This window comes from Sinocyclocheilus grahami, unplaced genomic scaffold (genome assembly GCF_001515645.1).
Source record: "Sinocyclocheilus grahami isolate Dianchi unplaced genomic scaffold, SAMN03320097.WGS_v1.1 scaffold866.1, whole genome shotgun sequence".
Taxonomy (NCBI): Eukaryota; Metazoa; Chordata; class Actinopteri; order Cypriniformes; family Cyprinidae; genus Sinocyclocheilus; species Sinocyclocheilus grahami.
Window position 1 is genome coordinate 555948 of NW_015506045.1, and position 15735 is coordinate 571682.

The 15735-nt window shown below is 36.1% G+C and overlaps 1 protein-coding gene, 1 long non-coding RNA gene and 1 pseudogene across 3 annotated transcripts in view; all 3 read right to left on the reverse strand.

Annotated features, from left to right (window-relative positions):
• The window catches only part of LOC107563300 (UBX domain-containing protein 7-like), a 13302-nt gene extending 6391 nt beyond the window's left edge, over positions 1-6911 (reverse strand). The window contains exons 1-6 of one of the 2 annotated variants that reach the window (XM_016248139.1): positions 6820-6911; positions 4576-4732; positions 4413-4480; positions 2688-2753; positions 2493-2605; positions 175-291 (exon numbers count right to left, since the gene is read on the reverse strand). In XM_016248139.1, coding sequence (XP_016103625.1) covers positions 175-291; positions 2493-2605; positions 2688-2753; positions 4413-4480; positions 4576-4732; positions 6820-6889 — 591 coding nt within the window. In that variant the 5' untranslated portion in view covers positions 6890-6911. The remainder of the gene's footprint in view (positions 1-174; positions 292-2492; positions 2606-2687; positions 2754-4412; positions 4481-4575; positions 4733-6819) is intronic. The other variant, XM_016248140.1, reaches the window with a different exon arrangement.
• Positions 6912-8482: 1571 nt separating this feature from the next.
• On the reverse strand, positions 8483-11100 carry LOC107563301 (uncharacterized). The gene is made up of 2 exons (XR_001606089.1): positions 10995-11100; positions 8483-9732 (listed from the first exon to the last, which is right to left on the reverse strand). It is a non-coding gene; the product is annotated as an uncharacterized lncRNA (long non-coding RNA).
• A 1265-nt stretch (positions 11101-12365) lies between these two features.
• Positions 12366-15735, reverse strand: part of LOC107563285 (protein phosphatase 1 regulatory subunit 7-like) — a 7175-nt pseudogene continuing 3805 nt past the window's right edge.

Genomic DNA, 15735 nt, shown 5'->3' on the forward strand with positions numbered 1-15735 from the left:
TGCTTTTACTAGTCTTACTACTTTATCAATTAAAAAAAGAAATTCCGTATTATACATGAATATACATGAACTATAGCAAAACCAGTTTAATGCAATAAAAAATCATTTTCATTCAGATTTTGAGAAACTAAATTTTTATATGGTGTATAAAATTCATACAAACATTAATGTCATGTTTTTCACAGCGTCATTGCTCCACACGTCTCGGTTTAGACACTGACAGGCAAAATCCTGGACATTCTGAATGTTGATCATCAGCCATTTGTTCTCAAGCTGACCGGAGTCTTTCGCCTGAGGTGACAAAATACATTGTGGGAATGTGTTAAATCACATAGTGAGAGATAATGACTTGACTTACAGGAATATTCTAAAATTAAAACAAATTAAAAGCATAAACAAGCTTGTATTTTTACTGTGCTGAAATGATTTATTCTCTTACATAAAGTCTACAGTACAGGTTTCTATGAAACCTACAGATTCATTTTTTTTTAAGAAGACAACATCAATATTGCTCTGAAATGTTACCTGGGGCCTGTTTCATAAAACAAGTTTATCAAATAAGCCAGGTTTATTTGAGTTATTCTGACTTATTGTCAGTTGATTTGGTTCAAAATAAGTCGGACTAACTGAAATAAGCCTGGTTTATTTGGTAAACTTGTTTTATGAAACAGGCCCCTGTTATTTTCAAACAAAATATACTGATTTTACTTGAATAAAGTTTCACTTTCAGATTAAAAAGATTGTCTATTTCTCATTCTGCAATGGTTCATCAATATAGATGTGCATATTCATGTTTAAAAACTAAATTCATTCAGTTATGAGCGAAAGCCTAAATATATTTTACAATGTATTTTTGAGACAAATACAACTTACAGAGGCAAAAAAAGTTGATACTCAGTCCAAATTGACCCAAAAACTAAATGTGTAACTTTTGAAAAAGACCATAATTCTTAAAAACTCTTAAAAAAAAAAATAAAAAAAATAAACAATGTTTATTTTAATAGCCTTGGCTCATTTGTAGTGTTTGGTTCACATACTAATTTTTTTCTTTTTAATTAAAATTTTTCTCTTCTGGGTCAAACCAGACCTGAATGCAAATTCACTTGTGCAATCCATACACTTTTTACAAGTTTGATTGTTTTTATATTCTTTTCTGCAGTAACTAACAGCACATCAGTCACAGATGCTGTCAAAAAGGCTGAACCAGGAACATTTCTTCAAGAACTGATGCAACCCGGCCTGATTTCTGTTCGCTCACAACAGCCTGAACCTGTGTTTGGACACTCCCTGATTTGCAGGGCTTGACTTGTTCTTGGCCAGGAACAAATTTTGTACTTACCGGGGTCATATGATGCGATTTCAAGTTTTCCTTTCTCTTTGGAGTTTTACAAGCTGTTCGTGAATAGACAAGATCCCTAAAGTTGCAAAGACTAAAGTCTCAAACCCAAAGAGATATTCTTTATAAAAGTTAAGACTCGTCCACACCCTCCTAAAACGCCTCGTTTAAACACGCCCCCACATGTCTACATCACTATGTGGGAGGATTTGCATAACGCTGCCCAAATGTTCACGCAAAAGAAAGAAGGTGTAACTTTTATTCTCGTTGTAGTATTGTTGTTGCCGGCTCCATGTCGTGAAGGCACTGTGTGTTTCGTTGTGAAAGTGAAACTACTTTGTTTGATCTTCCAAAAGAGGACACGACTAGAAATTTGTGGTTAAGTTGTATTTACAACACTGTCCCAGAACACTTCAACCCAAATATTCAGATGTGTGCAGCACATTTTATGGAGGACTGTTTCCTGATCCTGCAAGAGTAGACTACAATGCTGGCTGTTCTGACTCACAGACTGTAAGTAAGTTTTTTATATTTAAAGAATTTGCCACTGATGATTCAAACGCAAGTTTTGAGCCATGTAGAGCAGGGCTTGTTGTTTGTCATTTCTCCGATCACAAATGCAGACATGGTTTTATGTTTATGCGGCGCGATGCAACGCAACACATAAAAAGACAGTATAAGTCATTATAATCAGTAATTATGTCCCCACTGGATGCAACAAATGCCTCGTTTATAATGGGTTTTATTGGTTTTGTCTCATCGCTCCGGCCGGACAGGGCATCACAGGATGGTGAGGGGCGTAACATTTCCGTCACACGCTTGAGGGATTCAGCCAATCACAATGCACTGGATAGCTGGCCAATCAGAGCACACCTCACTTTTCAGACCGATGAGCTTTGTAAAAATCTACGTGTTTCAGAAAGGCAGGGCATAGAGGAGAAACAATAATGTACAGTATGTGGAAAATAATGTGTTTTTTGAACATTAAACCGCATAAACACATTTCATTACACCAAATACACAAAATAATGTTCTTTTTTAGCAACGTCATATGACCCCTTTAATGACACAGAGGACTGAAGCACACAAATTAGCCGATCACTGGACGTGTTACTGATAATACTATTGGGTTTACTAAAGCAGTCGTAGAGCTTACCGTCTCAAAGCTGCCTTTGTGCATGAGTTCAATGGGGGGACGGAACAGATCGGCTAGAGTGCTCAGCTTCTTGTCCACTGCACTTCCGTTTCTCAACTCCTGCTCCTGTCGCACTAAAGAGTCACATCACAACAGCAGGGTTTCAGAGGAAGCACTAGACCATGTGTGCCATCAGAATGCCTCACATGTACTTACTGGTTTCTGTCTGAAAATCCCGAAATCCATCAAAGATTGATCGTGCTGGTCTACGCCTCTTTGGTACTGTGAAAGAGAGATATTATTTGTTTATGTAAACAAAACCAGGGTTTCCCAAATTGGGGTTTGAGAGTTAATGAAAAGCTAATAAATAATGATATTGTTACATAATTGAGGCTGTATGATAATCGCCAAATAGCTTATCATTTGATTATCAAATGTTTGGATTTGATTAAATATCTGTATAATCTGATGTGCTGCGTGTTTCGTAGTGAAGCGCACATAAACCTGATCATCTCTTCCCCTTTACTACTACATACCAGGGCTGTCAAATCGATTAATCGCCAAAATAAAAGTTTGTGTTTACATAATATATGTAAACCCTGCCTGGAGCACAAAATCAGTCATAAGTCACACAGGTATATTTGTAGCAATAGCCAACAATACATTGTATGGGTCAAAATTATCAAAAAAATGTTTTTGTCAAAAATCATTAAGATATTAAGTAAAGATCATGTTCCATGAAGATATTTAGTACATTTGCTACCATAAATATATCAAAACTTAATTTTTGATTAGTAATATGCATTGCTAAGAACTTCATTTGGACAAATTTTCTCAATATTTAGATTTTTTTGCACCCTCAGATTCCAGATTTTCAGTTGTATCTCAGCCAAATATTGTCCTATCCTAACAAACCATACATCAATGGAAAGCTTATTTATTCAGATGTATAAATCTCAATTTAAAAAAAATTACCCTTTTGACTGGTTTTGTGGTCCAGGGTCACATATGTTTGTGTACTGTGTATATAAATATACACATACATGCATATATTTAAGAAATATATTTAATATACATACATACATACTCACACACAAATGTAAATATTTCTTAAATATATATTTATGTGTGTGTATTTTAAATATGTATATAAATATACACAATACACACATATCATGCAAACATACACTTTTATTTTGGATGCGATTAATCACGATTAATCGATTTGACAGCCTTACTACATACTCTTCCTCTTTGCTACTACAAGTTAAATCTTTACATATGACTCAAGTTTTGATCTGAGTGTTGATTATTAAATAAACATTTTGGGCAATTTTCCTTTTTTGTGTGCGTTTTTGGCTAAATTAAAATTTTATTTCGGTTTCTGTGTTTCAGTAAACCATTTCGGTGCATCACTAGTTAAAAGCTTAACAGTTTGAACTTTTAAAAGTGAACATTTTATGAATTATTATAATGATCAAATTGTACACTTCTAAACAGTAATATACTTCTGTCTTCATTTTTATAATTAAGAGTTAAAACCTAGTAATAATAATAACTTATTATTATTTTTGTTTTATGATGATGGTGTTGATTTTTATTATTCAACTTGACTGGTTTTCTAAAAAAAAACTGTGTAAATGTAATGTGGACTGAGACACTATCACAACTAAAAAGTTTCCACCTTAAAGCCTAGCTACAAAGTTAGAATAAAACACTTACACTTAGATTAAATATTTTATATATGTACTTGCATGTCATATGACCATTCATTGGAAACAGAAAACCGTGAACATGCAAATACGTTAATAAATTATTGAAATAAAGTCAAATCTCTGGGGTGTACTTCAAGTAAATATTTTACACCTAAGGGGTTGGGTGACAAAACAAGTTCAGGAACCCCTGGGTTAGAGAGATAAGATGTATAAATGGGAACTGTACCTCCAAACAAGGGCTCTGGCTCCACCAGAATGTCCTGCTTCTGAGGAATGGGTGCTCGCACATCATCTCTGCCAGAGAGGAGAACACAACATTCAAAAAACTCAAAAAACAATACAGCAGCTTGAGACCAAGAGCTTTTGGTGTGTCATATGAAGTCACTCACTCAACAGGGGGGTGTCTGCTGCTGGACGCCCCGGCTGAACTGGCACTTGTGCTGGGCTCCTCTGCGATGCCCCCTCCGTCTAGAAACATGGTGACGGCCATCTCTAGGTTATTGTTACATGCTTCCAACATATGCTTCCCTACACTCTCTGTGGCTCCTGCAAACAAACACACATGCAAAGATATCAAAAGCATATATGCACTTCAAGAGGTGAATATGTAACTGTTAACACGTTACTGGTACTGCGGTTACAAAAATCTTCAAATAACAGTGTCAGACACTAAATAACAAGGATTTCCTTTGATTATATGGTGACATCATATGTTTTAAACACAAATAAATGCAGTGCTCTTTCACCAAATAGATACAGTGTGGTATATCTGAATTGTAAATAACTTTGTTTTGTTCATATTTTGTAAACATTAACCTTAAGCTGTCTGTTTCCATTCTTAAAAATATCTTTGCGATCCATCTAGTGAGAAAGCCCCACCCTCCAAAAAAATATAGATTTTTTTTCCCTGCAATATACAGGTGCATCTCAAATTAGAATGTCGTGGAAAAGTTCATTTATTTCAGTAATTCAACTCAAATTGTGAAACTCGTGTATTAAATAAATTCTGTGCACACAGACTGAAGTAGTTTAAGTCTTTGGTTCTTTTAATTCTGATGATTTTGACTCATCAGATCAGATTTTGACATTTAACAAAAACCCACCAATTCACTATCTCAACAAATTAGAATACTTCATAGGACCAATAAAAAAAAAACACTTTTAGTGAATTGTTGGCCTTCTGGAAAGTATGTTAATTTACTGTACATGTACTCAATAATTATTTTGAAGGCTCAGGAAACCTTTGCAGGTGTTTTGAGTTGATTAGCTGATTGGCCTGTCACCATATTCTAATTTGTTGAGAGGGATTTTGTTAAATGTGAGCCCAAATCATCACAATTAAAAGAACCAAAGACTTAAACTACTTCAGTCTGTGTGCATTGAATTTATTTAATACACGAGTTTCACAATTTGAGTTGAATTACTGAAATAAATGAACTTTTCCACGGCATTCTAATTTATTGAGATGCACCTGTATTGCATCAGGCATAATAATGTATACATGTATTTGGGAGTTTCTGGCTTGAAAAAGACCCATGTTATTATTTTCATGATCGTATGCCAAATAAAACTAATAAATAGGCAAAATGCAATAATTAAGGTATAATTATGGTCTTTTCAAATAATTGTGGTGTGGAAACCATGGTAAATATTGGTAAGGCAGTCTATATTAAGATGTTACATTGTTAAGTACCTATACAAATACCTCGTTTGTTCAAACCCTTATGGTTTTATAACAGTGCAGTTTTAAATCTGTAATATTACGTTAAAGACGCAAAGCAGCGTTCGCTCGTTTCAGTTCTCAACACCCGCCCCTTCAGAGAGCGCGCATGCGCACAACCAGCGCATCTTTCAACTTAACGAAAAAGTAGAGCTGCGAAACATGGCTTGTATTTTCTGACCAACAGAAACGAAACTATCAAACGATGCACACCATCATGCGATGCTCAAAAGCAACCTTTGCGTACACGTCCAATGACAGTTAAACTAAACAGTCTTGGTGCTTTAAGAACATCACAGTTGTGTGTGTATCTTTGACTTAGACGCGAGTAGTGAGAAGCATACAGAGAAACGGCAAACTGATTGAGAATCAGCCTACACAAACCGCCATGTTGTGGACCGTGGCTCATGTCCACAGACACACTTGTCGAAGTTGTTCAACACACTCGCGGTGGCTGGAAACATTCAGTCACACACAATCAACCTGTAGCATTTAAATGTAGCAGTGCGAATGCTAATCGTAGAGTGAAAATCAGTGCAGCACTAGTCAGTTTTGAATGTAAAGGTGTTACACATGTAGCGATGGTGAAATAACTAAGTAACGCTACAACCACATGTTCAAAGTTCAGTCTGAGAGAGTTTTACACTGCCATCAGTATACTTTAGAAATTAGTCTACATTAGATCGCCCCCTTTCTGTTCGGATTTCTTTTCTTTTGCATGTAGATCCATATTAAAGCAAGTGCAGATAGCAGCTAGCCGAAGCATTCGTTAGTCTCTTTGCTCTGCATGACAGAGGGGGCAGTAATGATGATGCCCTCTTCCCTACATACAGCATTTCTAAAGACCCCGTGTTCTACTCAAGCGAAATGGCCTGTGCACAAATTCCCGCGAATGCAAAATGTCAATATTTACCAGTTATGGCTGTGAACTGTTGTATTAACCCATTAACCCCCGGGGCTGATGCGTCTCCGAGAGTCGCCATCTTGCCGCCACTGACAACAACACGACTGCACGCATGCACGGCATCAACCAATAGGATCTCTTTCTACATCTGCCTCCGTGCGTCACCTCCCTGGATCTCTGGGTAATGTAGTTCATTCGTGGTATCACGGACTAAATTCCACTGTGCGCTGAATAAACGGCTTTGTTTGTATGAAAACAAATCAACGGTATGGGTGCTAATCTTCAACATGTCTCTCAATAGACATTCACTTTGTTAAAAAAAATAGTGTTTTTGCTTTGAGTTTACTATTTTTCTAAAGATACGTTTCTTCATTTGGAATGACAAAGGAGACAGAGGCTTCTTAAAATAAAATTGAATACCATGCATTTATATTTCGCTAAATATGCTATATTTAGAATATCTAGTAAGGACATTTTGATTTGTAATCAATTCTAGTCAAAATACCAGTGTTTATGATAATACAAATTGTGCTATAATCAGGTCTCTCAAGAGAGACAGTAACAGTAACACAAATCCAGACTTTTCTAAAATGGGGCCATTTTCAAGACGAGGCGATATTTTGAAAATAATAAAGACTGTATTTATTAAACTTTAGATGTAAAATATGCAAGCAATGATCATAACACCATTCTGATCAAGTTTGACACATGAAATTGTCAGACATTTTGCAAAATGTATAAAATGAATTCTTATTAAATGAATAAGAAAGAATGAACTCACCATGCATGCACCTCTCAGATCAGTCAACACCTGCAATGAAAGAAGTCGAAACAAAATCCCTTTTCATCCACTGTTCTGACACCACAGACATTCTTAAAATATAATAAAATATGTATTGTTTTTTTATTTATATTTACAATATAACTACTTTGTGTTAAAAATGTATATTGTTGTAGTTAGGTCTTAGGATAGCTCTTTGACGTATGGTAGGAACATGCACATTTTGTCACACATGGAATCTCTTCAATTCAATGAAATATGTATTTTTAACATTTCACAAATACGCAAACATTGTATGATTTATTGATAAAGTTTACTTAAACCGTTGCAAAGTAGAGGGACACTGTTTACCAGTTGTACTCTCTGCTAACAGTTACTCTGTGATTCGTGAATAATCTAATGTAAATTTTGCATACTGCAATTATTTAATGTGCCATACAAGCTCAATTTAGGGTTATATGGGCTAGAAGTAGTAAATGATACAATAGGTATATGCAAAATATAATGTGCTGTAATATTTGTATACTGAAAGAAATGAATAAACAAACAATTGCTGTTATATAACATGATTTAATGACAAATATTTGATTTGAATACGACTCATGCACGACCTTTTCTATTCAGACCATTTTATAGTGTCAGTTTTTATTAAAAGCTTAGAAGTCTCAGTGTCGATCAAAATCATGCACAAGATGTATCTGGTATTTATGAATACGGTTAATGAGAATTTCTTTAAACATTTCCATTAGGATCTTGGCATTTCCAACATTGCTGTTTTCAGCAGCATCCACTAATGCGGTATTTACATATTAATATTTTTGTGAAACGAGTTTTTTGAAATCAGAGGTTACCTGCACGCCTTAAATACAAAACAAACACCATAAGGGTGAGCATTGTTCAAATTCAGTTTATTTATAATACATTCAATTCTGAAACAGTCAACCAAGCTTGTAAAACAAAGTGAAAATTCAAGCAAATTAAAAGCAATCCTATTCAGTTGTTTTTTAACCTTTTTAAAGGGGCTGGGTTCATTCCATAAAGAAACCCCTCCGACCCCCCTCTCTCATGGCAAATGGGAGTGGCCAAACACAGTCACCACACTGTGGCCTCTTCCATTCACCTCCTATTGCGGGGGAATAAAACAACTCCGCAGATCATACTATAATAAGAGGTGTTTCTGTGTGAATATTTTGAGCGCATGTGATATTTAATTTTTCACAAAAAAGTAATTAAAAAAAATACTAATCACCTGCCATCACCTTGCTCTTTTGAATCCCTAAAATCACTTAAGATTGTGTGGCATAACCTTAGTTTATAATGGAATTAACCTCTAATAATATTCAGTATTAATGAAGAGTGAACAATATGCGTCATGTCATTTCAACCAGCCATACTGCCACAAACAGAACTGATATGCAAACAGAATCCATAAGAGCATAACACTAACGCAGACAGTCCCTGATCACATCAAAGAATAAGAGCTCCTCATAGCCATCTTTAGTACCTGAATGCAATGTGAATTCTGACCTTTTTACCACCTCGTATAGTAAATAAGCCTGATGTAAATCATACAGGGTGGAAATTTCTGATTTTCAATTGATGGAAGAGAGAAGGGATAACTATGATGAAATGATTTCCTAATCAAAATGCTAAGGGCAGTAAGATTTAGCGCGGATATATATTCCGAACAACAGGCGCCAGCTCCTTTGAGTTCAAACTGAAAATAAATTAACAAGCATTCACACTATAGCGCAAGTCATAGTCTCTGTGTGAGTAAAAGGTGCCAGCACGTGGAATGGCAACACTGGGAGTGGGAGATTCTTCTTTTTTGTTGTTAAAAAGTTAATAAAAGAGATAAACAGGGCATACAGTGTCCATGAGGTGCATGAGGGTAATATGGTAGTGGTGCGTTTATAATATGCTGTGGGTGGTTTGGGTGAGGGAGGGCACAATGAGGTGGATGATCAGAAACGGATGAAGGTGGCATCTATCTGCCTGACACTGGGAAGAGCCAACATGATCTTGCGTCTGTATTGAGGGTCCTTCTGCAAAGGGTTTCTCTCCAGATAGACAGTCTCTAGACCTTTGGCGTTTTTGAGTTCGTCCAAGTCTGCCCAGTTTTCAATTTGGTTGTCATTCATCTGTATAAGGAAGAACAAAAAAAAATAGCCTTTTAACAATGCTTTGTAATTTTTTAGATGTTATTAAAACAAAAAAAAATAAGCATTGATACTCCAAAGTACGATTTTTACATATAATACCATTCAAAAGAAAACAACTTTTATTCAGCAAACATGCATTAAATTTTAAGAAAAGACATTTATCGCATTACAAAAGATTTCTATTTCTAATAAATGCTGTTTTTAACATTGATAATAATTGATAACCGTTACTTGTTCAGCAAATCAGCATATTAGAATGATCATGTGACACTGGAGTAATGATGCTGAAAATTAAGCTTTGCCATCACAGGAATAAATCATATTTTAAGATGTATTAAAGGGGTCATGAAATGCAGTTGGCAGATACAGAGGCAGAAGAAACTTCAGTTGCTCAGACACGTCATTAAATTTATTTCAGCCATGCATTTCTTATGATCGGATCTTTAGGGAAGGCTATGCAAAGTTTTGGAAGTGCAGTTTCTTTACATCCACTGACAGAACAACGTTTGAGTTTGTCGTTGTACTCAACATCGTTACCCAGCAGCAGTATTGATCTTGTGATCGATGGACAGACATGAGGTTAAGATCACACCTCCTTGATTTTATATGACGATCATGACGTCACAACTCTCCCAATCAAATCTGAGCTTCAGAAGGGCAGAGAAGAATTAGATCACTTAAACTGGGGAGTTAGTTTTGAGTTCTTGAACGTGTGCTTTTGGGGTAAATATCAAGAACATTTTGATTCTCCACTTCATGGCTCCTTTAAAACAGAAAACAGTTATTTAAAACAGTAATCATATTTCATAGTATTACTGTTTTAAACTATTTTTGATCAAATAAATGTAGCCTTGTTGAGCATAAGGGACTTAGAAGATTAAAAGGTAACACTTTAGTGTAGGGACAAATTCTCACTATTAACTAGTTGCTTATTAGCATGCCTATTATTAACATATTGGCTGTTTATTAGTATTTATAAAGCACATATTCTGCATTTCTAATCCTACCCAATACCTAAACTTAACAACTACCTAACTAACTATTAATAAGCAGCAAATTTTGAGTTTATTGAGGCAAAAGTAATAGTTAATGGTTTGTTTATAGTGAGAATTGGACCTTAAAATAAAGTGACAGATTAAAAAAACCTTACTGACCCTAAACTTCTGAAAAGGTTTTTAAAATCTCCATGTAGTGTGCCATAAAATATACAAACAGTTAACCAGTCTTTTTTTTTTTCTTACCCAAAATTCTTTTAATTCAGTCAAATGGCTGATATTTTCAATCTTTTTTATCCTGTTCGCAGCGATATCCAAAGTTGTCAGCTTTTTCTAAAAAAGAAAGGGAAGAAAGATGAAAGATCTGTATATTCTAGCACGAAAATATTCTGGGGCGGATAAAAATAAAACCACGGATGTGACGACAGATCAGAACACAGACATCCCCCGTGGAGTAAAGGTGCAGTGGAGAGGCAGAGAACTTCAGAATAGCTGGAGAAACGAGAATATTACACACAAAACTACCAAATTCTAGCCTGACAGCTTCTTAACATGCATTTTATGATGGTTTCTTTATCTTGCCATTTTGCTACAGATATTTAACAAGATTTAAAGGAGACATATTAGGCCCCTTTTTACAATATGTAACAGAAGTCTCTGGTGTCCCCAGAAGATGTCTGTGAAGTTTCAGCTCAAAACACCCCACAGATCTTTTATATCATTTTGAAAATGCCTATTTTGAGTGGAAGCAGAAACGCACTGTTTTTCGGGCCTGTCTCTTTAAATGCAAATGAGCTGCTCCCGCCCCCTTTTCCAGAATAGAGCTGCGCCATTACAGCTCGAACCTGCTAAAAACATCTGTTTTGGTTCTGATTATCATGTTTATCGCGCTGAAATCATGCGTTTTAAACCATATTAGTTTAAACTTCTGATATACGCGTTTCTGAGCGCACACAACCGAAGCACACAACCGAAGCACACGGACAGAAAGCGGCTATCACAGCATGCAAGTACTAAACTATGTTCTCATTCACACAAGTTTACGTTAAAAACACACAAGTTACAAAAACAGTCGGTTATGTCTGTGAAGGTAAACAGCTGGGAAATAAATCGCATGTTTATTTTAGATCTGTGTGGCAGCAGCAATATACATTAAATAAATCAATAAATCCACTGCTCTCTTGTCTCCTCTGAGGCTGGGTCTCTAAATAGTTCTGTGCTCGTCCGTGCAGCCAAAGGCAGAACAGTTACCATTAGTGCTGGGCGGTATACCGGTTCATACCGAATGCCGGTGTTTATTTTTGTTATGATATGAATTTTTTTAATACCGCAATAGCGGTGTATGTCGCTTAAACAACGTTCGGAACCCGACACTGTTTGAAAGGGGTCCCTTTTCACTGTTGCACTGTGGTGAGGGAACAGCTGTATGTGTTACTAAGCGTGAAAGTTCCGAAACTGAAGCTGTAGAACGTGATCTCATCCACAATATCCACATTGACTGCCACAAATATCCACCGCCCCCTGCCATCAGCTCCCGCATCTCACACACACACGAGCGCGACTTTAGCACTAGATTTAGCAACTTTCAGACCCTTTTAGCTTTTTTCCATAGAATATTCATACTGACAAACTTAGCGACTTAATCTTATTATGAAGTAAGAAGAGCTTCTTGATTTTTGAGAGACACTCCAATCCCTCAATCTTCCTCAATAAGTTGAACGATACATCTAGCTGCCTGCAAATCACAATCACAAATGAGAAAACTGCATGTATTTGAACTTTCTCAATTCTTCAAGTACAAAAGATAAAAAAAAACAACTTAGAATCCAGTTTAAAATTCTTCATGTATTTTCTATTCATGGGTTCATACGGTTTTGAAAAACTGTCATTAATTCAGCATTTTATTTATTTATTTAGCAAAACAATCATGCCAAATTACATTTTCCTTTAAAGATTTCTATTAAGAGAAGAAAAAAAAAAAAAAAAGCTTCTTCACTAAGATATTAGGGCAGTTATCCTGACATCTGTGCCCCCCAAAAATATCACAATGGATTTGAATACAAAAATTTAAAACCTGCAACCCTTTACAGACACCTTGGCAATTTAATCACCATTGGCTAGTAAATTCTTTAGTTTAGACTCATATATATATAGTATCTCACAGAAGTGAGTACACCCCTCACATTTTTGTAAATATTTTATTATATCTTTTCATGCGACAACACTGAAGAAATGACACTTTGCTACAATGTGAAGTAGTGAGTGTACAGATGGTCTGGGGCTGCATGAGTGCTGCCGGCACTGGGGAGCTACAGTTCATTGAGGGAACCATGAATGCCAACATGTACTGTGACATACTGAAGCAGAGCATGATCCCCTCCCTTCGGAGACTGGGCCGCAGGGCAGTATTCCAACATGATAACGACCCCAAACACACCTCCAAGACGACCACTGCTTTGCTAAAGAAGCTGAGGGTAAAGGTGATGGATTGGCCAAGCATGTGCATTCTCAAACGGAAGGTGGAGGAGCGCAAGGTCTCTAACATCCACCAGCTCCATGATGTCGTCATGGAGGAGTGGAAGACGACTCCAGTGGCAACCTGTGAAGCTCTGGTGAACTCCATGCCCAAGAGGGTTAAGGCAGTGCTGGAAAATAATGGTGGGCGCACTTAATATTGACAAAATATTGACACTTTGGGCCCAATTTGGACATTTTCACTTAGGGGTGTACTCACTTTTGTGGCTAGCGGTTTAGACATTAATGGCTGTGAGTAGCGGTTTAGACATTAATGACAATGACACTACTTTACATTGTAGTGAAGTGTCATTTCTTCAGTGTTGTCACATGAAAAGATATAATAAAATATTTACAAAAATGTGAGGGGTGTACTCACTTCTGTGCGATACCGTATATATATATATATATATATATATATATATATATATATATATATATATATATATATATATATATATATATATATATATATATATATATATATATATATATATATATATATATATATATATACAGTATACACAGCTTTTTAAATATCTGTAATATAGTAAAAGTATTATTTAATGATAGAACTTTAGTAATTAGAATTTAAACTTGGTAACCATGTATGAATGCATATTAGTAATTTTAACTGAACTTAGGACTGGTAGTGGTGCTTTTTTGGCCATTCAGTGTTTCTGTAAAAAAAAAAAAAAGGGGTAAAAACTAACAATAATACTTAAGATAATAATAATACTATGAATTCTAAGAACAATATAAAATGCACTAAGGATTAACGACCTGCTGGATTCATGAATATTAATCAGGGGCCCGATGTATAAATGTTGCGTATGCACAAAATGGGCATGGAAATGTAAGTTTGCAATTTTCCACACACATATCGGTGTGAGTAAATATGTGCACACCGTATGAACACTCTAGACCAGGGGTGCCCAACCCTCTTCCTGGAGATCTACCTTCCTGCAGAGTTCAGTTCCAACCCTGATCAAACACACCTGTCTGTAATTATCAAGTGCTCATTCAGATCCTAATTAGTTGGTTCAATTGTGTTTGATCAGGGTTGGAGCTGAACTCTGCAGGAAGGTAGATCTCCAGGAACAGGATTGGGCACCCCCTGCTCTAGACCATGCGTACGCACTCTATTAGCGAAATAAAGCAAACAGAATGATTTTAAAGTCTGTTTTACATTTGACATACACATTTATGACACTCAATGAAGTGAAGCACTGAAATTTCATGAAATTATCCAGAAGTTACAACATTTTTATATGAATTTAAACAAAAATATTTGCAGTGGATGTGCTGCTTTCGAACTATTTTCCTGTGGTATGCAATTTAATGTTTTAATCACAGCGAGGATTGCTTGGCACATGTTAATTCCACTTTAAATTGTGTTCTAAATAGCAAAACTCATGTTCTGAGAAAATACTTTTTCGCAAATAATAATCATCATTTTTGTGAACTTTGACTTTGTTTGTTGGCTTTAGAACATAGACGATAATGACCGATATAAGGATGTGCTCGTTGATCGAACAGTCCATTGGCTGGTTTGAACAAATTTGATGACAGTACTCTAGACCCTCTGTTCACAGGTGTTGCGCACAGACAGTAGCCTAATGATAACCCCTTTCATGATCTTCCCAATATTGCAACAAAACACCATATTTAAAAGATTTTCCTGATGTATTGTACCCTTAACGGCGTTAAACCTGGTGTCACGTGGATGGAATATGCATGGAAATTATATGCAGATTACATTACGCATATTAAAACTAGGTGTTGTAAGCTCCACATATGGCTATTTCGGGGAGGAGACGGGGTGGAGATTCATGTACGCACAATCTTCCGCTGACTGGGTATTACAAAGTTTCTGGCGAACGCATGGTTTTATAAATCTGAAAACTTTTGTACATACGCAAAATCTAGCTTGTGCGTGTACGCATACATTTAGGATGAAATCTACGTAGAGTTTTATACATGAGGCCCCAGGTTGTGCGTTCGCTCGAACTGATTTGCTGAAATCAAAATGGACTATAATAAGTGAGTTTTTCCTTCTTCCATTTAAAAAAAAAATCTCCATCCACATGAAAATGCAAGCGCATGCTATGAAGCACTGTCAAGAGCATGCCAAACCAACAGGTGGCGATATAATCTCAAAAAAAGTTTCCAGTAGGCAGAGATAACAGCGCATGCTCCGACGTCACAAGCAAAAAAAATGCCGCTTTCGCTGTCTACACGATAACACTGCAACCGGAGTTTTTGAAAATCTTCATCCTGGCAGGCGTTTTCAAAAATGTGCGGTTTCAGTGAGCTGGTGCTGCGTTTGCATGTGGACGAATGGCCTAACCACGTAGAAAAGCTACGGTTTTAAAAATAACCGCGTTCGTGTGCATAGGGCCTGATTTAGTCGCATATGCGAGTTATTCACTAGTAATGTAGAGGGTTGACATGCTTATCATAAATGTGGTTT